The sequence below is a fragment of the Atractosteus spatula genome, chromosome 22, assembly GCF_055471065.1.
Source record: "Atractosteus spatula isolate fAtrSpa1 chromosome 22, fAtrSpa1.hap1, whole genome shotgun sequence".
NCBI lineage: Eukaryota > Metazoa > Chordata > Actinopteri > Semionotiformes > Lepisosteidae > Atractosteus > Atractosteus spatula.
Window position 1 is genome coordinate 1,962,736 of NC_142727.1, and position 22,891 is coordinate 1,985,626.

Here is a 22,891-nt window from a genome sequence, read left to right on the forward strand (position 1 = left end):
ACTAAACCTACTCTGTGGTTTAACATTAGCTCAATAACTAGACCTACTCTGTGGTTTAACATTAGCTCACTAACTCCCAGAACAGATTGGACTCCTTAATGTGTACAGATTTAAAAGGACCCTTAGGAGTTTTCTACAGTACAGCCTCGAAAGGCAGTTACTTGTTAAGCAATTTCACTGTATCGGCGAGCAACAGTCAACTTTTTTTTATGCTTCGCTTTTTCTAAATTGCTCCATTCAGCTGTAGACTAATCATTTGGATAGCTGACTTGTAAAAAAGAAATGTATTATTTTTTAAATTGTGTATTTTGCACTCTCACACTAACAGGACACGGCATGACTTAAAATGTGAAGTGAGCTTACTGGGCTGTTTGCCAGTGTTAAAACGTACAAAGGGCTTCTTGTCCGCGCGTTGGGCAGATAGGAACAGTGGCAGTGTGGACAGAGGGCAGTGGAATGATCTTTGACGCGTTGAGTGGGCATGTTAAAACTTGAAGGGCAGCGACGTGCCTTGTTGACACAGGAACAGACAGCGACCACAGCCTGACCGTGGAGGAACGAGGGTTGAACTGGCTGGGCAGCAACAACGGGCTCGGTGCCCACAGCCTGGCCACAGAAACTGGGAGACAGACGCACAGCTGCTCGCCCAGACCACCCAGAGCGGACAAGCTGCGGTCCCGCTGGCAGCTGTGGGGGGGAAAAAAGCCGAGACGGAGAGGTGTATATCTTGCCACGTACACCATTGAGACCTTCGTCCCTAAAAACAAACGTTTAGCCCGGATCCCCCACTCCCGTCAGACTCGCAGGGCGAGTGGGGGGGGGAGGAGAGCCAACCCTAATCTTTTTTTTTTTTTAAAAAACGTTGTGCTAAATGTCAAGACCTGGGCAGCCCTGGCGAATTTATCGATGCGCAGATCAGTATTCAAATTGTGAAAGTTCCTATCCGTTCCCCATCTCTTCTGCCTGAGCCGCTCTGCGCTCCCTTTATCTGTTCCCCGGGCTCTCTTCCAACACGCCTCGGCTTTGCACGCCACACACACGGTTTCTCTCTGTAGAGTTCAGTTCTTCAGCCGTGCTGTCCGTCACTCTTATGATACCCGACAGACAAGACCCCTTTTCACACGCAAACAGCAGCGGCGCGGCCGCGAAACTCTCTTCTCCTTTCAAGGTCTCTCCCTCTGTCTCTCCCTCCGGGGCGGTCACCGGAAAGACGAGGGCGAGCTCAGAGGCGGAAACGGCTTGAAAGAACGGGGAGGAGGGAAAGAAGGAGCGAAGAAATAAAGGATTGAACACCTCCTAAGACAGCCGGAGGGAGAGGAGCAACAGCAGCAGTACCAGCACAGCCGCCGCCGCCGAAGTCCACGCCGGAAGCAGGAGCCCGTTTCCGCCCGTAAGCAAGATGGCGGCTCCCATGCTGAGGGAACTTTCCGACAAGCTGGGCTCGTCCGAGCCGGCGGTTCGCCTGATCCTGTCCATCCTGATCGGTGAGTCCGGGGGAGGGGGACGCAGACCGCTGGCGCCCCGGTCCGAGCGCTCGTATCGCCGTGTCGACAGGTCGGGCACTCGGCTGAGACGCTCTCGTCGTGCTGACACGGGTGACCGTCCGGCGTCCGGGGCTGACACGGGCTCGCCGGACCAGTTCAGCCGAAGTAGCGGCTCGTTCCGCCGACACACTGACAGACGCGCAGTCGCCGCTGCGGCGGACGCTCACACTGTACTGACAGCCCAACGCGCTGACGCTGGCGGGGAGGAGAGGCGGGAGTGAGTATGTGCAGTCGTGTCCAGGAGCAAGCCCCTGCAGCTACAGTATCATCGCCTGCTTCGTTCAAGCGGGCCGTTTGACCAGGCTGTGTGTCTGTGTGTCCAGTTCAGGGTGGCTTGCACGCTGCTGCTGCTGCTGCTGCGAGAGAGGGAGTGGAGTGGAGTTAGCCCTTTGCTCCGAGCTGACACGCACACACTCGCGCTTTCAGAGCCAGAGAGTCACAGTCCGTGGCGCTGTCGGCACTCGCTGAACGAGAATGATTGCGTTATGATGGTATCCGAACAGAACGAAGGTCGCAAACGAGAGGAGGGGGCTTGTTCCGTCCCATCCCATCCTAGCTTGTTCCACCCTTCCACAACTCTTTGTGTAAAGACGTGCGCCCCACCCCATATTCTCGGTTTTAAAATAATTGGAGGCCGTGTCGGTCGCTCTTACTATTTGGTGTCGAGTCTCATCAATGAAAGGCGGCTGCTGTTACTGTTCTTGTATTTCCTGTTCTCCTGCTGCAGGTGCAGTTTCTGCTGCTAGGGCTCGCGTTTCATAATGTCCAGCCGCCTCCGTTCCACCGGTGACGGCCGCCCGTGCGCCTCGGTTCATTTCCCCCTCTCCTCCCTCGCAGGTTACCCCTTTGCCCTGCTGTACAGGCAGTTCCTGTTCCGGCGGGACCCCTGCCTCATCCACGCGTTCCACGCCTTGAGCGGCCTGGGGCTGGCGGCCTTCAACTTCGGTGAGCGGGGTCGATGGTGGAGCGCTGGAGCTCCGATAAGAGCACTGCCATTCCCTCAAGTGGTGTTAGTGGACCAGTAGGTGACGCTGCCCCCTCTGGACCAGAGACCGACATTATTATTATTATTATTATTATTATTATTATTATTATTATTAGAGTTCAGGTGGGGAGTGGCGTCAGCATGCGGAGGCTGCAAAGGAACAAGTAAAGGGTTTATTCCATGCTGAAAAGAGGAGAAAGAGTTTCAGGTGTCATTATTGTTAGTGTAAGTTGTGCTGTGCTTTGGATGCAATGATAAATGAAGTCCTGGCTGCCTGATCATTAGATACGGTTTAAAGAAGTACAATAGGAGTTTAAACCCCAGTGTCCCTGCTGAATTCCACTGTGGGCGTGAATACTCCAGCATTCTTGAAGTTCCCCCCTTGATTCAGGTGGGAAAGCAGTTTCTCTCTCTCCTCCCCCTGGGTCACTGGTGCAGAATGACTGCAGTCCTCAGTGGGGAGCCCCCCCCACTCCTGTATGTTCAGCGGTGTGGGATCCTTTGGGGGTGAACAGTAACATGTAAACTTTCCAGGTCCTACAGATTGTCCTTCTCCCTGTTCTCTCACACAGGCAGATGCACTGCTGTGCCTGCGAGCTCATTTCTGTCAGCCTTCGTGTTCCCCTGGCCTCAACGCCCAAGTCTGTTATGAAAGCCACCTAAGTGCAATTTCTTCTTGCAAGCTCCTGTTAAATATTCCTCTCCATCTCCGTTCCCATTTAAGATTGGGGAAAACGAGATGATTTTTCCCTTGGAGTCTGAACGGCTGTAACCAGCTGCCATTAAACTAGGCGCGTTCATTTTCCAAAGTTGCAACAACTTAAAGCAAAGTTGTTTTCCTCCACGAAAATGTAATGTTTTATTCTGGTGATAGTGTTCTTTTATGCCGTTTGTGATAAAACTGGCAAACTGGTGGGAGAGCAGGGGTACCCGTTGTGATACAACCTTTTGATGAAAACTAAGACAAAGGCACTTTCGGTCGTGTCTTGGTTAAGAGCGCAGTTGGCTCGTCTGTTAATTGTTTGTGCTCACTCTTTCAGGCTGCACAACTAAAGCAAATCCAAATTTCTGAGCCGTAACTCAGTTAAATGTTCCCATTGCTGATTGTCAGTTTGTTTAGGTTTTTTTAAAGAACTCGCATAGTCTCTTTTGGAGACCTTAGCGGTTCATGATTTGACCGTGAAACAGGTTTTCTTTGTCGTCTGCAAACGATTTTTGAAAGCCTGCCACGCCTGGCGTCCTCATTAACCAGCACAATAGAAATGGCTTGTAAATGAGACACTTTTTTTGTGCGCGACTAATCTTAAGTGTAAAATAGATGACAATCTGAGATCCTCCGATTACTGTCCCTGTGGATAGATTTATAAACAGTACTGAGGATAAGATGGCTATTTTGAACATAATATTCCTTTTGATTCCACTTTAGCCTTTAGATGTGGTTCAAAGTCTCCAGTACCTGAGAAAAAGGGAGGGTAAAGATGTGTCGAGGTTTTGACTGTTCCTTAGTCACTCCAGTTTGGCTGTACCCAAAAGTGAGGCATTGCCGGATGTTTTAATTTGTTAGGTGTGCATCTGGGGGGTGTTTTAGGGCCTGGATTATTTTCGCTATGTTCTAGTTGTGCTTTCAGGTGTATGTTAAGGGCCCATACTAATCGTTGTGTAGGGATGGAGAGATGAAGGCCGAACCTCTCTCCATTTCTTCCTCTCTCTCTCTCAGGCTCTCAGCTCTACCACTCGGTCGTCTGTGTCGTCGTCCAGTTTCTGATGCTCCGGCTCATGGGAAGAACAGTGACCGGAATGGTGAGCAGTTTCCTCTTCCAGATGGTGAGTCCCTGCACCTGTGTCTTTTTTTTTTCTTTATTGCCCTGCTGACCTGCTCTCGTCCCGCTGCGCATGACAGGAAATGGCCTTTTCTTTTGCGCTGGCATCCCAGACGAGATGTTTGTGCTATTCCCCCTGTCTCTCTTTCACAGATGTACCTCCTCCTGGGCTATTACTACACAGCCACAGATCAGTACGATATCAAGTGGACGATGCCTCATTGCGTGCTGACTCTCAAACTTGTTGGTAAGAGAATTGCAATTCCTCTCGTTATCATCAATACTGATAAAGTACTGTTGTGTTTGAGAGTGTGACTCATGCATTACATCAGTGTGATAAAAATCACACTCCATCTTAATACTCCATGGCTCTTAATGCTCCGTCATCTCTTCTATGTCTGTATCAAGGGAGGGGCCACTATCACATGATAATTACAGTAAGTTACAGTTACTGTGTTATGCCGGTACTGAGTAAGTGCGCACTCTCGAATCTCATAATAACTGTGAGCAGGATTTAGCATAAGAATGGATCCGAAGCATTTAAGGTCGGAAAACAGGCTAGATGAGCTTTATCGTTATTAGTTAATTGATCCCAGGATCTCACCCAGCTGTTACCTGAAAAGGCCAGAGTATGATCTTCAACAGCAGTACTGTGTGACTACTGTGTAGTCACACTCCCACAACTCTTGGTGTAACGAAATCCCAGGTTCTGTTGCAATGGTGCATCCGTGTTAGTGCTCTGTGCCTGCATGGAGACGAGGAGGCGCTCTTGATCAGTGGAGTAGGATCTGAAGTGTTGGACAGTAAATCCAGCCGAGCCTTCACCCTGTTTTCCAGGTCTGGCCTTTGACTACTATGACGGAGGGAGAGACCCGGTGAGCTCGTCGTCGTTGATGGGAGTCGGGTTTGGAGTGCTAACTCCGGTCGTTCCGTTTCACGTTCGGTGCTGCTTGTTTCCGTTCCTTCACCGGCTCGTCGACCTTCATCTTTTCCTTCTCAGTTTATCTCCTTCCCTTCCTTCTCTCCATGTGGGTGTAGACCTATCAGACTGTCAGTCTCTCTCTCTCTCTATTTCTGTGCCTGCGTGTCTGTCACCTGTTGTCACCAGTTTTGGGGAGCGTTCAGGTAACACACATACTGAGACCTGAACACATCTTTGTAGATGGTTGATCTAGTGTAGAGACATCAAGGAGCTGTGTCCAAAGTTTAGCACTATTGTCTAATTGAGTCTGTCTGAAATACCTTTTCTGTCTGACAGGGTATAATATCTCTAATTTAACCACCTCCCAGCTCAGTGCAGTGGTACTGTTTCTCCTCCTCATCCCTCTGGAGCGTCTAGTGCAGGGCTATATGATCCGGATCCTGGAGGCCTCTCCTTCTCGTACATCTGGACACCCCTGGCGTAGCACGTGCCTCTATAAGACTCCTTCCTTCTCTTGCAGTAGGTGTAATGACCAGTCAGTCAGAATTTCAATCAGTTTTGCTTTCTCTGTCTCAGGAAACGCTGAGCTCCGAGCAGAAAAAATCAGCCCTCCTGTCAGTCCCCAGCTTCCTGGAGGTCTGCGGCTTCTCCTATTTCTACGGCGGGTTTCTGGTTGGACCGCAATTCACGCTGCGCAGCTACCAGAGTCTGGTCAAGGGGGAGCTGACCGATTGCCCAGGGGAGCGTCCAAACAGGTAACACGCAGCTGGGGAGAAAACTACAACTCCCATCATCCCTGGCACCAAGGTACCACTTTTACCCAGTAGTAGTGGGAGTCAGATGTATTGTGGGAGATGATGTTTTTACTGTTTTTTTCCCCCCCTTGTTTCTCCCATTTACTGTCCTGGTCTCAGCGTTCCACTCCTCTTGGAACAAATTATATCTCTCATTTTGTCTTTAATCCGTCATGCTGCTGAAATTCAGAGGTGCTCTGCTGGCGTGTGCCGTCAGCGGTCCACGATGACTGAATTTCCGACGCAAATGAGTTCAACGACGTGGAATAAGTCATAGGGCAGCATGGTGGCACCATTGCTTCCTGGCGGTGCTGGGGCCCTGAGTTCTGTTCCTGTGGTGCTGTCTGTGTGGAGTCTGTATGTTCTCCCTGTGTCCATGCTTGTGGATGCTCTGGTTTCCTCCCACAGTCTAAAGACATGCTGGGAGGCTAATTGGATTTCTGTGAGGGCGTGTCCTGTGATGGACTGTCGTCCCGTTCAGGATGTGCCTGTCGCTAGCCGGGATAGGCTCCGGCTTCCCATGGATAGATGGAATACGTCGTATTGAAAGTTCAGTTTGCCTTTTGGTTCGCAAGAGAGGATCGCATTGCACGGCCATCTCGCTGCTACTGCCACCAAGCTGTTGAGCAAAGGTCCCGATCTCGGAGATCATGAATCGGGTCTCCCCCAATCCCCAGTGGTTCTGTTTGTCGCGGCGGTGCCTCAGTCAGCGCTTCACAAGCGAGATGTCTTGGTAGAACAAGCCGCAGTGAAGAAAGCTGTTCTGCGAGTCTGCATAGGTTTAGCTCTTTGTTTTTCTTCTGATTGGTAGGATATTTGCAGGAGATTGGCCTTTTCTAGAAGACATCAGCTAAGCTGCACTCGGCCTTTATCGCTGTTTAACAGGTCTGGGACCCTGCTATCGATCGTGTGATTTTTGCTTATCGATAAAGGAACCGAGATATGAAAGTATGTTTCTCCCCTTATCTGTCTCATTTCTTTTTTTTTTTTTACAAAAACCCAGCCATGTACCTTGTGTATCTCTGGAAGAAGGGTTTTCTTCCGTTCCCCCTACGCTGGAGGTGTTGGGCTTTAAGTGAATAAAAAATAAAATAATTGTTTGACGAGAACAAATCTGTGACTCACATTAGTGTCTTTGGTTCTGGTCATGACCTGCCTGCAGGGAATTGAAAGCTGCTGGCTTTGTTCCCAGGCTCGAAGGAATGGCATGCCGATAAAGATTAACGGATCAAAATGGCTTTATTCCCTCTCTCCGTCTCTGTCCAGCATCTTTCCTGCCATTAAGCGGTTCTCTCTGGGCCTTGTCTGCCTGTCAATCTACACTATAGGAAGTCCTTCCTTTCCAGATAGCTACCTGCTGTCGGAGCAGTTTGAGGTAAGTGATACCAGTCATTTTTTTAAGACCGTCCCAGAAAGCTGATGCAGTGTACAGCGACCCCTGTGAAATTGGGGATAATATTCAGGGGTAAAAGTGCCAGCAGCTATATCGCCCTGAAGCTCAGCAGGTGTGAGCCTGGCCAGTATCTGGATGGGAGAGATCACCTGGGAAAAACTAAGGTTGTTAGTGGGACCAGTAGGGGGCGCTCACCCTGCAGTCTGTGTGGGTCCTAATGCCCCAGTACAGTGACGGGGACACTGTACTGTAAAAAGGTGCCATCCTTTGGATGAGATGTAAAACTGAGGTCCTGACTCTCTGTGGTCATTATAAAATCCCAGGGTGTTTCTCAAAAAGAGTAGGGGTGTTACCCCAGTGTCCTGGCCAAATTTCCCCCTGGCCTTTACCCATCATGGCCTCCTAATAACCCCCCTCTCTAAACTGACTTCATCACTCTGCTCTCCTCCCCACTGAGAGCTGGTGTGTGGGGAGAGTACTGGCGCATCATCCAGGTGGGGCTGCACACTGGTGGTGGTAGTGGGATTCCCCATGACCTCTAAAGAGCTTTGAATGGATTGTCCAGAAAAGTGCTATATAAGTGTAGGTAGTTATTGTATTAGTGCAGCCACAAAAATGAGGGGATCAAGCCCAAACAGGTTGTTTCCCAGCTCCAAGGTCATGTTTCTGACCCAAGAGAAAACCGAACCACATCGACCACAACCTGAAAGTCTCGCTCCAGCATCCTGTCAAGTGGGAGCTGTGATACCCCCCCAGTCTCTGTCCTGCGCGATCTGCAGTCTTCACGGACTGGCCGAACGCCCGCTTAAAAAAACGGCAACCGTATTGCCCTCTGAGACTCGGCGCTTGTAGTCGGAGAGCGAAAGGTGGTCACGAGGATAAAAAAAAAGCCATCTACGTGCAACATGAGCATTTGTGTGCTTTTTACACCATTTCTGGATGTAATAATCACAAGATTAAATAAGGCTCTACGTGCCACAATGAGCATTTTTGTACTTTGTTAGTTTGGGATAAGTTAGTTTATAACTCAGGATCCGATATTGCTTGTTGTAAATCAATTTGGGGCTGAATAGCTGCAGCTGCTGTACATTTTTTTCCCAAACTGTACCTCCCCGTCATATCCCCTAGGAACTCCTTACTATCCCAGCAAGAAACCGCATCAGATCATAAAGAGCGAATGAGGTCAGCCAGCCACCCTTGTCGAAGAATCGTAGGAACACTTTGCAGGGTTGAATGATGGCTGTAACTGCTGTGATGACGTTGGCGGTATTGTCGTTTTCTGATGCCGGCAGTGTTGTTGACGATAACGATATGGGTCGCGTTCCCGATGACGGGAGCAACCGTCTGAAAGGCTCTGTTGTGTTCCAGGTGCAGCCCTTCTGGTATCGCTGTCTGTACATCATCATCTGGGGGAAGATCACTCTCTACAAATACGTCAGCTGCTGGGTCATCGCGGTCCGTATTTCTGTCTGTCTTTGATCCTAGGGTCAAACTGCTGTCTGGAGTAACCCCTCTCCAGCTCTCGGACCCCTGTCTAAAAGTCTCTTCACCTTTGATGGAGTTAGCCGATTGGTTGTCAATATTATTAGTAATTAACATTAATAGCAATAACTGTATTGATAATAGTATAATCATAACTATGACATGATTATATTATTATTAATGTTATTGTTGATAATGTTAATAATAACTAAACCCTGCTATACACCCTTAGAGCATTTGGCATCGCTCTACCTATACCTATTAATACGTCTACCTATTATTCGAAAATGTAAGAGAGCTTATTATAAATGTCTGTTTTCCGTTAATTTAACCCAGAAATATTTTTAAAATAGTTTAAAAACTAAGTGCCCAACCCTGAAGGTTATATTGGCCACCCTAAATCTGTCGTTGCTAAAGATTTGATAACTTCTAAGTTATCAATAACGCAATTAATTCTTACTATTAAGGGGATTCGTGTCCTTGTGGGCTGAAAGGTATGCAGGTGTTGGTTCCATAGTGCCTCTGAAGGAGCTCATCGGACCACCTGCCTATGTGATCGCAGCCCAGCTAGTCTTGTGAAACTGGGGGTTTGATGGGTGTGTGTCCGACCCGCTGGACAGGGGCTTGCAGCAGCCAGGGTTGGGGGGTCTTTGGGTTGGTTAGTCAGGCTAGATTTAAAATTCAAACTGGAGGAATTAAATAACAGCTCTGGTTATTCGAGATACAGAGCTAATAAAAGATCACGATACTGGGGGTAATCGGGCACCGCGGCTGGGGTGCCGAATGCGGTCCTTGTGACCCCTGGCGAACTCAACCGGTCAGGCCTGCGTTCCCGCCTTGACCTCGGCCTTCCCCTCTCCGCCGCAGGAGGGGGTGTGCATCCTCTCGGGCCTGGGCTACAACGGGCGCGACGCGGCCGGCGTGGCCCTGTGGGACGCCTGCGCCAACATGAAGGTGTGGCAGTACGAGACCACGCCCCTCTTCACCGGCACCATTGCGTCCTTCAACATCAACACCAACGCGTGGGTGGCCAGGTAACCGCTTCCCTAAAGAGCACCTCGATGCAGGCAACGGCACAAGACTACATTTCCCTTGATCCCCCACAGAGCCCTCTCTCGGCATTGTTGCCCCAGTGCACTATGGAAGCTGTAGTCTTAAGGTAATGAAACTGCCTTTTCTGGTTCCTAATTCAAGGCTCCTCCTGTGTATGAATGGCTTTTTTTAGAATCTAGCTATTGACCAGTTGTCTAAATAATAATAAACTTTATTTTATATAGCGCCTATAAAGGTGGCTTCTCAAAGCGCTTTACAGAATGACAACAATAAATAAAAAATACACAAGATATGTTTGTTGGATAGTTGGCTTAAATTGCAGTGAGTTTGTTTTTGATCATGGATGTGTTCTAGAAAACGGCAATGAATACCAAAAATTAATATAATCAGGATTGCCCCCCTAACAATTAATGTAATTACTTGTTCCATAGGTTGTCTGTAAAGCACAAAATGCATCCACTGTCGTTCTACAACATGACCTGTATTTAGTGTATTGCTGAAAGATTAGTGTTGACTAAAAATTCTGATGAATTTCTTAAAGATCTGGTGTGTAACAGCAGTGAAGAGCATCATTTCAGTTTATACAGTTCCTAAATTGACATTCCTGACTGATTTTGCTGGAAAAAATAATCGAACCCTCAGTGCTTGCATTTGCTGTTTTTATTTGCAAGCGATAACGGGGAGATTAGACTTGTACTGAGAACCAGCGTTTTACAGCCCCAGTGTGTGCCGGTTTGCAGTGCAGCTGGATTCTTAATGATCTGAATCTGTGCGTTGTTGGCATAGCTGGACCTTTGTCACAGCTTCTCCCAGTTCTTCCTGTGCTAGTGCTTGAAACGGCCCTGGAAATCCTGTAGCCACACTGATCCTCCTGCACACTTACATAGTCTTAACTGGCGCAGTGGTCAGCATTACTGCCTCACAGAGCTAGGCCCCCCTGTGTATTTTATAAGGCCAAGTGTCTTTCAGGTCCTTCAAACAGAAGACCCAGAGCTGTGCCCATTTATACTCAGAGGCAGACTAATTCCCGGCAGCTGAGACTCATTACACAGGAAATGAGCCAGTTTTTTTCCCATTGCCTGCTGGGAGATGTAGTTTCCCAAGCTTCCATGTTGCCCTGTGGAACTACAACCTTTTTAGCAGATAGGGTTTTAATTGGTGGCTGCTTCTCAAAACTCTTGCCCCAAAATCTGCTGTATATATAAGCTTGACCAGACTTTAGCAATCAATTCTCAGTGCCGAGCTGCCTTTTAATGACCTCTAGTAGCAGGTCATCTGCAACTGCAGCCCTTTTTAAAAATGGCCACAGACATGGTACGTTGTCTTTGGTTACCATATTATCAGCAAGGTAGTTCAGAGACTCCCCCTCCCAGTCCTGGAGGTCCACACACCTGCTAGTTTTTATTCCAGCTGAGCTCAACTATTTCATTCCACTAACAAGTTTCTCCATTGGATATTTTCAATGTTTGGGTTTTTACCTTGTGCAAAGACAGCCTCCAACATGTCCAAGAGCTGGAATCGGTCAATTACAATAAATCTGATTTGCTATGGGATCTTTGATGATCATGTAATCAAGACACCAGATTACCTGTCACCAGAGTGGGGCCTTTGGTGTGCCGATGGCGTTCCAGAGGCATGAGCACCACCTGCTGGTCAAACAGAGCTGCAACCTGGTTTTCCTTTGAGGTCCCTCATCCCAGTACTGGCCAGGCCCAGCCTTGTTCAGTTGTTCTGAGACCTGACTAGATCAGGCTAGCAGGCAGTCGTGCGTTTTGGTGTGTAGTTTCCCTGTACAGAGTGCTGAGTGCCTCGGGGTATGCAGGGTCGGTAGCTTTTTTTTTTACACTCATTTAGGGTTTCTGTGCACAGACTTTTCCCTCGCAGTGCCCGTTTTCCTTGTATCCATCTGTCTCCAACATACTGTATTTTTGTCTCCCTATTTCCTATAAGAGATTATCCCCTCCCTTCTGTTATTTGGATTGCTCAGTAGTGCCAATGCATTGTAGGAACTAGAACAGTCATTTGCACTTCTGCCTTAAAAACAAAGCGTAGCAGCCGCGCGTGCATGTTAAACCTCAGTGCTGCGGTCTCACTGTGTCTGGCTGGTGTTTGGTGGCTTTGCAGACACGTGTTCAAGCGCCTCAAGTTTCTCGGGAACAAGATGGCGTCCCAGGCCGCCACGCTGTTTTTCCTGGCCATCTGGCACGGCCTGCACTCGGGATACCTGGTCTGCTTCTCGCTGGAGTTGATCATCGTCATCGCGGAGAGACAGGTGGGAGACCCCCCCCTCGCTGGGGGGCGCGGCTGTCCTCCTGTATCCCCCCCCCCGCGTTTCTCCGTTTCCCAGCATCGTCGCCGCCGCCGCTGATCGCCCCTCTCCGTCTCGGCTCCTGGTGTGGGTAAATATCCCCTCTCACGGTGTCGCTCCATCAAGCCAGGAGACCCTCCTGCCGCAGTCACTGCTCGAGCACAGGGAGAGCGCTGGAAGTCCCTCTCTGGCTGTTCCTCTCCTTTAACCCACCTGGCTCCTGGCTGGGATTCGTAAGCTCACCGCGGCACTGAGACCGGTGATGAACCCCCTGTTCCGACCTTCGGAAAATGTGTCTAGGGTTCGACCAAAAGCCGCAACATGAGAGAGGTCGGATTCTCCTGGGAAAACTCGTTTTATTAGACGAGCTTGCAGTCTCGTCTTCCCTTTTGAAATGCTCCCACCTCATCTACTTAATGAATTGGCAGCACCTGGAGGAAGAAGAGAAAACACTTGGAAAAGAATAATAACACTCCAACCAAGAACTGTAGCACCCCCCCCTTCGACTGCTTCTCTCACTTGTGGTCTGTTTTTCTCTTCAATTTGTCGTCTCTTCGAACACAGAGCTACTGATACGTCCTTCAGTGTCAGTCTAAACCAGGGTTACAGACCCCTGGAGTCAGTGAACCGGGCCTCTCTGGGACTGGGGTTACTGGACTGTCCAGGGGTGGAGACCCCTGATGTGGGATCGCTGTCTGTGTGCTGTCTGGACTCGCTCCCTCCTTCCTGTCTCCCCCAGGCCCTGGCACTGGTGCGGGACAGCCCGGCTCTGTCCCGGCTCAGTCACAGCCCGGTGGTGTACCCAGCGACGTACGTGCTCCAGCAGACAGTGCACTGGCTCTTCATGGGCTACCCCCTCATACCCTTCTGCCTCTTCACCTGGGACAAGTGGGTGAAGGTAAGCAGGGGGCCGGGCACCCTCTTTTCAAGACGGGTGGGGGTGCCGGGGCTGAACCAGCTTCACGTTAACTGGGAGGCACTTGCGGGCAGCTTATCCAGACTGTATTGAAACGCAAATACATTTCCTCCTCCTTCCGGGTTTTTATTTGAACTACAACCGTGTTCCTCAGCCTGTCTGACGTTCACAGATTTTGGTTGGTTCATATTCCTTCTCCAGAAATTAAATTTGTCTGGCATCAATAACGTTTCCTTTCTCCAACTCGCTCGCTGAAAGAGCCTGCGCCGCTCTTCTCCCCGTTTGTTGGGTTGAAGACCAAGCCTCCTATGTCTCCTTCGTCTAATTACCTGAGGCAGGTGCTTTCCCGCTGGGGTCGGATGCCTTTGATTTGCTCACTGTCCTCCAGCGCCCCCCAAGGCCTCATGGGAGTTGTAGTTTTTAACCTGTATAAACTGGCGCAGCTCTGTTTCCTTTCCCTTAGTGTTGGCAGTGTAGTGGTGGGCTGTTGTCCTGCTCCCTCAGGAGGGCAAGAGGGAGGAGGGGGAGTGTGGGCGGGGGGTGGCGGGGTGGACAGTCAGAATGCAGAGTTGATGCTCTTTCTCTGTGGCTCAGGTGTACACGTCTATATATTTCTGCGGCCATGTCCTTTTCCTCTCCTCCCTGCTGGTCATGCCTTACCTCCGCCGGGCGCTGGTGCCCAGGAAGAGAGAGAGCGAGAAGAAGGAGCAGTAGGCAGGTGAACAAGAGCCTTTCTGTGTGTCTGTCTCCTTCCTTCTGCCTCGTTAATGTGCTGTAGGGTCCAGTCACTGTGCCTGTACTATATTAAAGGGGAACTGCAGTCCCAATTTCTCAGATCGGTTATTAAACCTCCATAACATTCTTTTTTTTCTCTTCGGAACAGATTCCGAATTAAGAACACAATCGTGAACTTTGTAAAAATACTGCAAGTCGCCATGTTATTGTAACCCCTGGTCTCGCCAAGGGCGATAGTGAGTACCCACGAATTGTGACGTGAGGCAGCCCTTCCTGCTCACTAGTCCCCTGTAATGATTAATGTAACGAGTGAATAAGTACCGGTTGTGCAGCAGATATTTGCCACAGAAATGCTCCAGCGTGATCTGCATGCAGAGTAAAGAAGTAAGCAGTGTTTGTCGGAAAGGCGGTCTCAAAGTCGAGAGCAATATTTCCACTAGATTAAAAAAGGTAGATTCACAATCCTGCTTGTTTACAGTGTCATAGATCCATTTCCCTCGCTGTGCAGACCTGGAAATTCCATCTGTTTTGTGATTTAAATGGGAGTTCTTTTTACAAGAGTACATTGTGAAATGCACTTGTCAATGTTGATTCTTTCTGGCCCTGAAATATGAAGATAGACTTTGCAGTTCCCCTTTTACCCCTCTCTCTCTCAGTGCAGTGTTCATGTCCTGGAGTGTCCAGTCAGTGTGTCTGTATTAACCCCCCCCCCCTCTCTCTCTCTCTCTCTCTCTGTGCAGTGTTAATGTACTGGAGTGTCCAGTCAGTCAGTGTGTCTGTATTAACCCCTCTCTCTCTCAGTGCAGTGTTCATGTACTGGAGTGTCCAGTCAGTGTGTCTGTATTAACCCCTCTCTCTCTCTGTGCAGTGTTCATGTCCTGGAGTGTCCAGTCAGTTTGTGTCTGTATTAACCCCTCTCTCTCTCAGTGCAGTGTTCATGTACTGGAGTGTCCAGTCAGTGTGTCTGTATTAACCCCTCTCTCTCTCAGTGCAGTGTTCATGTACTGGAGTGTCCAGTCAGTGTGTCTGTATTAACCCCTCTCTCTCTCTGTGCAGTGTTCATGTCCTGGAGTGTCCAGTCAGTGTGTCTGTATTAACCCCTCTCTCTCTCAGTGCAGTGTTCATGTACTGGAGTGTCCAGTCAGTGTGTCTGTATTAACCCCTCTCTCTCTCAGTGCAGTGTTCATGTACTGGAGTGTCCAGTCAGTGTGTCTGTATTAACCCCTCTCTCTCTCAGTGCAGTGTTAATGTACTGGAGTGTCCAGTCAGTGTGTGTGTATTAACCCCTCTCTCTCAGTGCAGTGTTCATGTACTGGAGTGTCCAGTCAGTGTGTCTGTATGAACCCCTCTCTCTCTCAGTGCAGTGTTCATGTACTGGAGTGTCCTGTCAGTCTGTGTCTGTATTAACCCTCCCCCCTCTCTCTCTCTTTCCCTCCAGATATGCCGACAGACACTCAGAGGGAGAGAGAGAGAAACACAATGCTGGATTTATCTCATTCTTTTCAAAGGGAAACACAATCCTAACAGTTTATTATTAACTACCACAACAACAGCAACGGCAAGAACAGAATATATTTTTATGTTTTAATATATATATATAAAAATTTGTATATTTTTGGTTTGGGGGAAAAAGAACATCAACAACCAACAATTTATAAACCATGGTGCCACACCCACCCTTTTTAACTTTCTGAATATACATTGTTTTTTTCATTTAAAATATATTCACCCTGCTTCCATAAAGGATAAATATCAACAAACTCTAAAAGAAAGTTTTACATGTTCTTGTTCGTAACTGCTTATGCAGATCACAGCCTTACACAGCCAGGTTGTCTGAAGAGAATTACCTGTTGAGGAGCAGGTACATTTATATACATTTGTGTACAAATATGTATAATAGGTGTATGTTGTCCCCTCCCTGCAGTGTTGTGCAAAATAGATGGGTTAATACTGGATTTTTTAAGAGTAATGATTAGTAATTAATCCACTGTTATGAATTCACTCTTAATTTGTTTTAGATTATAATACCAGCTATGTAACTGCCTCCTGCGGTTTGTTCCCCATGCCCTGGGTTCAATTCCAGACCTGGGGTGCTGTCTGGGTGGAGTTTGCATGTTCTCCCCAGGTTTGCGTGAGTTTCCTCCCACAGTCCAAAGACATGCTGGTGCGTTAATGCGCCCATTGCTTCCTGGGATAGGCTTCAGCCCTTGCCCTGACCTGAATAAAGCAGTTAGCGAATGGAGCTCAAGAGGAGGTAGTCGAGAGAGAGCGAGATCACAATTTCATTTGAAATACAGGATTTGTTGCCCTTTCTCCATTCTGAGGAGCTCCGATTTCACTTCATTCCATGCTTCAGCAAGTTGGACGTGAAGTTACTTTTCTTCAGTGGCGTTGACAGCCCTGATCCAAACCTCTTCATGGGAAAGAACAGGCAATCACTGTTTTTGTTGATTTTGTTTTTTTTATTTTAGTGAAGGAGTTGCAGATGAAGAATCTTCAAGAAGTCATTTAAAATTGTTTGAAATTTTAAAACGAAAGGCTTTAAAACTGAAATCATGGACTGTTTTTTTTATAGGCAGTACAGTAACAATTAAGGCAGTAAGTTAACACAATAGAAAAAATAAATGTCCTAAAAAATCTAATTAACCCGCTATTCTTGCATAATAGTGTCTGTAAAGTACTGCTTATTTACGTACATTATAAATGTTATCCGACTTTAAGGATTTAATATTGCAGTACGATTTTTCCCTCCGTCCTCCCTTCATTATAGTGCCTGCTCACTATTTCAGATCCTTTCCAAGGCTCAAATACATAATCTTCACTCTACAGTACACGTCTCTGTACACTGTAGTTATTGATCTGTGGTTTTAAGAGACGCTGAATTTGAATTTCAAACATATGGAGCAGGAACAGGAAAGTAACCTCGTTCTTGGAACGAACACCCTGAGTCTGAACTCATGACTCTTCAGCCACGCCCCCTTTCCACTTGAATCCCTTTAGCCCCACCCCTCCCCTTGCTCAGCCCCGCCCCTCCCCAGGGTCTCTGACTATTCAACCCCGCCCCTTCTGCCCCGCCCCCCTGCATTATCTCCAGGCGTGGCAGGCTGGACGCAGATCACATGGCACAGTCGGTGACGATCCACTGCTGTGAGCGGACCAAGTCGCTGCCTCTCTTGACTGAGCCTTTCCTTTCCATCTTACACTACAGGGCCATGGTTCCCCCACTGTGCTGTGCGAGCTAGTTCCCCGAAACGGGGGCGAGGACATGGCACGACACCCGAGTCTAGTTGTTTCGGAAGGAGTATTCTCTGCTTTTCCTTCTTAAAAAATCCTCTTAGCTTTGTGGGGTCCCCATCTGTGCTGTGCAACTCCCGCGCGTGTGTCTTTCTTCGTTCAGCTGATTCTCTCTTGACCAAATGCATGGCATTTTTCCTGCAGGTCCTCAGAGGACATGGATTATTATTTTTTTTAAACGGATATAAAGGGCTGATGTACAGACACTACAAACCAAAATCTAGTTCCACATCTAAAACCACTTGAATCCTTTCACTGCTGTGTAAATCTTCACATTCCAGCGTGTAGCTCTTCAGAAAGGCCTCGGTGCTGTGGGTGGCTTAGGTTTTTGTTGGCGTCTTCAGTTATTCAGAGAGACGCAAAATTAAGAAGCACTCCTTCTTCGTGAACTCAACTTCATTGTTTGAAATTCCCTCTTGGCTCGGCCCGGTGGGGATGCGTCTCTTCTGGTTCAGCAGCGAGCCGTCTCTTGTTGAGTCGAGAGGCCGGGCTTGGCTCTGGACACCTGCCATTGCGGGTTGCCCGGATGGGGCTTGGTGAAGTTGTAGTGGCAGTACTGGCCAGCGGTCTGGGTGTTGACCGCTTCCAGTATCCCGCACAGTTCAGCGTTCGGCAGGGCGACTTGAGCGACGTCCTGGGGGTTCTGACCGGAGTCCCCGTCTAGAGACGATTACACGGCAGCCGCGTGTGGCTGTGATCCCGGGAGGATCACCAGGAAGAGCAGTTAAAACGCTGGGAGCAGGTGGCAGAAACCGTCACGTTTTCCTATTGGAACCCATCATCAACTGGGGGGGGGGCAAAAAAAACAGGAAGTCTCCAGTAGAACTGGAAGACCAACAGGAAGTGAGTAGGCTGCCGTTTGCCCTCCCCTCCTGAATTCTGTTCATCTCACAGTCTGTTAGAGAACTTCGATGAACGTGACACTATACAATCCTTTTCTCTTTATCCACGAGTTAATAATGTGCCTTTTTTTTTATACCACACAGTGGGAATAATAGCCAAGTGCTGCCTTCAATCCCAGGTACCAGATGTGAGTCCAGATTTATGATTTGCTGTTCGGACTTTAGGTCCTCGCACTTATTGGCCTAATTCGGGCATCGTATGGTCGTGGTTGCAAAGGCTTTGAAGTGGTTGCAAAGTAGCTGTGAGGCCCCTGTTAGATCTAAATATTTCGACATTAGATAACCTAGTAGCCTGGCTGATCGGAGAAGATGAGGGGAGACTTGAGTAGAGGGTACAGGTCTAGGAACTGAGTCTGGCTGCCAAGCCCTTGTTAAAGAAATTTTAAGAGAGGCTGTCGGCTAAAAACGACTTTTTTTTTGGAAAAGACAAACTGTGCAAAATATGTCCAGGTCAGAGTGCCAGTCTTGAATTATATTTCCAGCTGACCTTCTTAATTAACCCTACATGTATCCCATCGTTACCCTGTAGAAACAAAACTACTCGGTGCTTTCAGTCTGTCCCAAACTGCGGTCTTGAAGGGTTCCTCGGTATAAAGATACGGAATGGTGAAGAGCTGCAGTCGAGCTTGTTGCTGGAGACGGGGGGGGGGGCGTCACGTCTGCACTGAGCTGTGTGCTGGGAGAGCAGCAGCTCAGACAGCGCAGGCTGGAGCAGGAGGGAAGGGGCCGTCATCACGGCCTCTGGATTGCAGCTCTTCACGGTTGCGTTAACCCTTAACCCTTCCAAAGTTAAGGTCACAGACGTGTACAGTAACGCTGCCTGGAATTTAATACAGGACATGGAAACAGGTGGATTTCAGATGCCACAAGGACCTTCTTAATTAAACCTCATCCAGGCTTTTAGGAGGAGCTCCCAGTCTCCAGCTGGATTTAATTTGATGAGTTAAGGAAGACCTCACTGTGGTGGGGGGGAGGGGGGGGGAACAGGAGACAAGATTGGGGAGCCTGCGGGTTGAAGAAGAGAGGGCAGCAGGGTTGGGAGTGGTAGCACAGGCTCTGTGCAAGTGTGATGGGAGATGATGGGAATAGTAGTTCATTAGCAGCAGAAACGGGAGTCCGTTTCTGGTCCTGGTGAGCCCCAATCCATTTAGTCCTGTTTCTAAAGATTGGCAGCACCTGTTAAAATACCGATCAATCAAACTCGTAATCTGTTCGCTTAAGACTTCAGCCCTCGAGGCCTGAAAGGTACTTGGATTTAGTCCTGTATCTTCTCTGACTTCATGAGTTGAGCAGATCGGCAGGGTGATGGGTCATGACGGAGTTGATCTGTGTCTTTAGAAATTGGACTGGGCTGTCCAGGATCAGGGCTGGAGACCCCTGGGCTTGAGGGGCAGCATGGTGAGATTCGAGAAACAAAACACTGGGCCTTGTCTTCATCTATGACCGTTTCATTTCACAGGCTGTAGTATGATCAGTAATGGCCACCTGTACCTCTTGCTTTCGTTTCAACTGAACACAGAGCAGGAGTTTGTAGGATTGACGCACTCGTCTTGTTGAATGGTACTTGACCTGGACTGGATTGTACTGGAGAGGACTATATTGTACGGTATTGCTTGGACTGGACCTGGCCAGGCCATACCGCTTTGAAATAGGATTGAGCTTGACGATTCTGTATCCAACACTGTTTCTGTAGCCGTTGGACTGTGCCAGCCCTCTTTGAGCTAAAAAGCACTGCCATGTTTTTCCTTTCTAATTGATTCTTTTTGCCAAAATCTCAAAGCCCCAATTATAATTGACGATTGCTTTCTGTACATAAGCACCCAGTGAACACGAATATGTACAGTTATACACAGGCAGACCCATTGTATATATACTCCTGATGTACAAAAGCCTATAGGAGTCTTTGTGTGTATATATATATAAAGCTATATAGTATCACTGAGTTACAGTGACCAAGTGATTCTTTTGGAAGTACACTTCCAAAAAAAGCAGTGTCCGCACTAACCACACGCTCAGTTTACACGCACTTAACTCCAAAATGGCCTTTCTCTTGGTAACGAATGTTAAGCTTTTCCACTGCTTTTTTTTTTCTGGTTTCAGCAACCTTGTTCTTGTAATGAATTGATGATTAATCGATGGAAAAGGTTTCTTTTGTACCTGTTCCTTTTTTTACTAAGAAAACAAAGCGTATGTGAATGACCCATTTTCCTTTTGTTTTTATTTTACCTTGTTTCGGCCTTATTCCTCTTCTGAAACCTTTCAGTGTCTTGTAAGACCTTCTCTTTCAGTCTCTCTCCTCCCTCCCTGTAATCAGATTTTCCCCTCAGGCCCCCCCCCCTCCCCCACAGACTGTCTGTTTTTGGATACTGTTGCTGCCATTTTGTTATTAAAATAGAGAAGGAAAAAAAAAAGATTTTTAAAGAATTCTCACAGGTAGGAGGAGGTTAGGGCAAGAGGCGGGATCACAGCAGGAAATGACATGCAGGAAGTACAAACTGTACCAGACCAAAACCGCTGCACTCACCTCTGACCTCCATGTTTCTATTGAATAACGATTAGAATTCTAAATAACACCGTGAGAGAGCGTTCCCTCACTTAACATGCACGGGGGGGAGCTACAGCTCATGGAAATTACTAATATAATAGGGGGATGATAATTATTTGTTAATTATTGTTCCTGTTTTGCCTTATTGTTACCAAAATTGAAAGAAAGCAAACTAGTGGTGAACTTGTAATTGTTTTTATTTTTTTTATATTAATAAAATAACTTGACTATTAGTGGCTGTGTGTATTTATACTGAGCTATGTGTATTGTGTGTTTGGATGTGATTTAAACGGGGGGTGTCATGTGTGGATTATATATTAAATATCAATATCATTTTTACAGCTCCTCATGCACATAATGTGGATTGTCCTGACAGGCCTAATGTTTTCTGGAATATATCATTTAAAAGCTAATGATAAGATTTTACAAACACTAGTTTGTTTGTAGGTAGTAAGGACTTTGAAAGAAGCCTTGTTCCACACTCCCATCACCCTTAGTGTAAACAACTGCCTATTATTCTGTTTCAAATGCACTTCACCAGTTGCCTTTCAAATGTTAGATTAATTTATCATCTAGGAGGTGGTGTGTTCAGATTTTCAGAAGGCTTTGTAACAGCTGTAAGAGGTCATGGAGAGGTTTGGTATGGTTTAAAAATGTTGATTACAGAGGCCCTCTGGAGTTCTGAGCAGAAAGTGTCTGTCTGCATGAAGTCCAGCTTTGAAACTCTAACCCATATCTTCTTTTCCAGACTATGTACAGGCAGTGAGTAATCTCTGAATCCCAGGGTTAAAAAAGAGCATATGTAGAAAGTGTATACATACTGTATAGCCAACCACAGCAGGAACACCTCGCACAAGATGTCTTGCTTTCCCACATTCCTCAGGGTCCTAGTTGACCTAAAGAAGGATCTTTCCCTCTCATAAAGTCCTTTTTAAACTATAAGGTGGAAACATTCCTTCTGATTTCCTTCTACGGCTTTTTGTAAGGTGCCTGGGAAAAGACGAATTCTCCGTTCTCAGTAATCCAAGGTAAGGCAGGTGCTTTGATTAAGGGTTGGGTAATGGGTAAGGAAACAGCAGGGTAAATGCTGAAATTATGTAGTAATTTATGGAGACCCCAAGGGACAACTGCTCTTCCTAGTCTATCTGTGATCTCGATTCTAGGTGCAACTAAAAACTTATTGGGTGATCTCGTTGACAGTGTCTTGTAGAACAGACTGTAAGTTGATTAAATGAATTGGGATCGCTCTTGGTGTTGGATAACCAGTAGCACTTGAGTCCCCACAGTGTACTCCAACTTTCTGGGGCAAAAGCAGGTCTCGGTGGGGGGTTTGAAGTCCTGGTTTGGTTCTGCCAGGTTGAGTCCAAAGGAATCTGGTCTTTACTGCAGTGATGTCGGGAATTCCTCACAGTCGCCTCAGAGCACTTTCTCACTGATCTGCTGAGCGTTGGGACTTGCGACGGGGCTGGGGCTGCCAGCGTCGAGCACGGTCCGCTCTGAAGGAGTCAGAGCGTGAACCCCAGCCTCCTGGCTGAACTCCGCTGTGGGCTCGAGCGATCTGGCCTTCTTGAAGCTGCCCTTGATGCGCTGGGAGTGGCACCCCTATAGTGCATCAGGCAGGTCCCTCCTGTGTGCTGTTGGCTGGGGTGGAGAAAGAGCGCACATGTAAATGCGAGGAATCGCTGTTACAGCTGCCCTTGTGATTGCAGCCTGGGTGAGGTTTTCTCCACCTGGCTAGATGCTGCTTTTCCTTGAGGTACTAGGTGCAGGCTGAAAAGAGCAGCTTTTATACAGATTAATGGGGCTGGAGCACAACGCCAAGCACAGAATGGAGCAAGCCCAAACACTGCAGGATTGATGCTGATGAGTCAGTCAGTCAGTCAGTCAGTCAGTCAGTGTGAGCTATGGGCCAGTGTGTGTGTGTGTGTCAGTCAATGTGAGCTATGGGCCAGTGTGTGTGTGTGTGTCAGTCAATCAGTCAATGTGAGCTATGGGCCAGTGTGTGTGTGTGTCAGTCAATCAGTCAGTGTGAGCTATGGGCCAGTGTGTGTGTGTGTGTGTGTGTCAGTCAATCAGTCAGTGTGAGCTATGGGCCAGTGTGTGTGTGTGTGTGTGTGTGTGTGTGTGTGTGTGTGTGTGTGTGTGTGTGTGTGTCAGTCAATCAGTCAGTGTGAGCTATGGGCCAGTGTGTGTGTGTG

The 22,891-nt window shown here is 47.9% G+C and overlaps 1 protein-coding gene across 2 annotated transcripts; it reads left to right on the forward strand.

Moving 5' to 3' along the window:
• The first annotated feature begins 841 nt into the window (after positions 1-841).
• lpcat3 (lysophosphatidylcholine acyltransferase 3) lies at positions 842-16,577 on the forward strand. Of its 2 annotated transcripts, none has more exons than XM_088939893.1 (13): positions 842-1,484; positions 2,382-2,489; positions 4,247-4,353; positions 4,503-4,596; positions 5,187-5,224; positions 5,848-6,026; positions 7,332-7,440; positions 8,827-8,913; positions 9,808-9,974; positions 12,118-12,265; positions 13,041-13,199; positions 13,812-13,935; positions 15,391-16,577. In XM_088939893.1, exons 1-12 carry the CDS (start codon positions 1,400-1,402, stop codon positions 13,929-13,931), a joined length of 1,401 nt encoding a protein of 466 aa, XP_088796019.1. In that variant the 5' UTR covers positions 842-1,399; the 3' UTR covers positions 13,932-13,935; positions 15,391-16,577. The 2 variants fall into 2 exon arrangements, with proteins under 2 accessions (XP_088796019.1, XP_088796020.1); XM_088939894.1 differs by having other exon boundaries at positions 13,812-13,931; positions 15,391-15,724.
• The last annotated feature ends 6,314 nt before the right edge of the window (positions 16,578-22,891 follow it).

Excerpts from the sequence above, each read along its gene's own strand:
- lpcat3 (XM_088939893.1), top strand. The coding sequence starts at position 1,400 with ATGGCGGCTCCCATGCTGAGGGAACTTTCCGACAAGCTGGGCTCGTCC. Across the intron at positions 2,490-4,246 it reads GCTGGCGGCCTTCAACTTCG|GCTCTCAGCTCTACCACTCG; the intron begins GTGAGCGGGGTC and ends TCTCTCTCTCAG. Across the intron at positions 8,914-9,807 it reads TCAGCTGCTGGGTCATCGCG|GAGGGGGTGTGCATCCTCTC; the intron begins GTCCGTATTTCT and ends TCTCCGCCGCAG.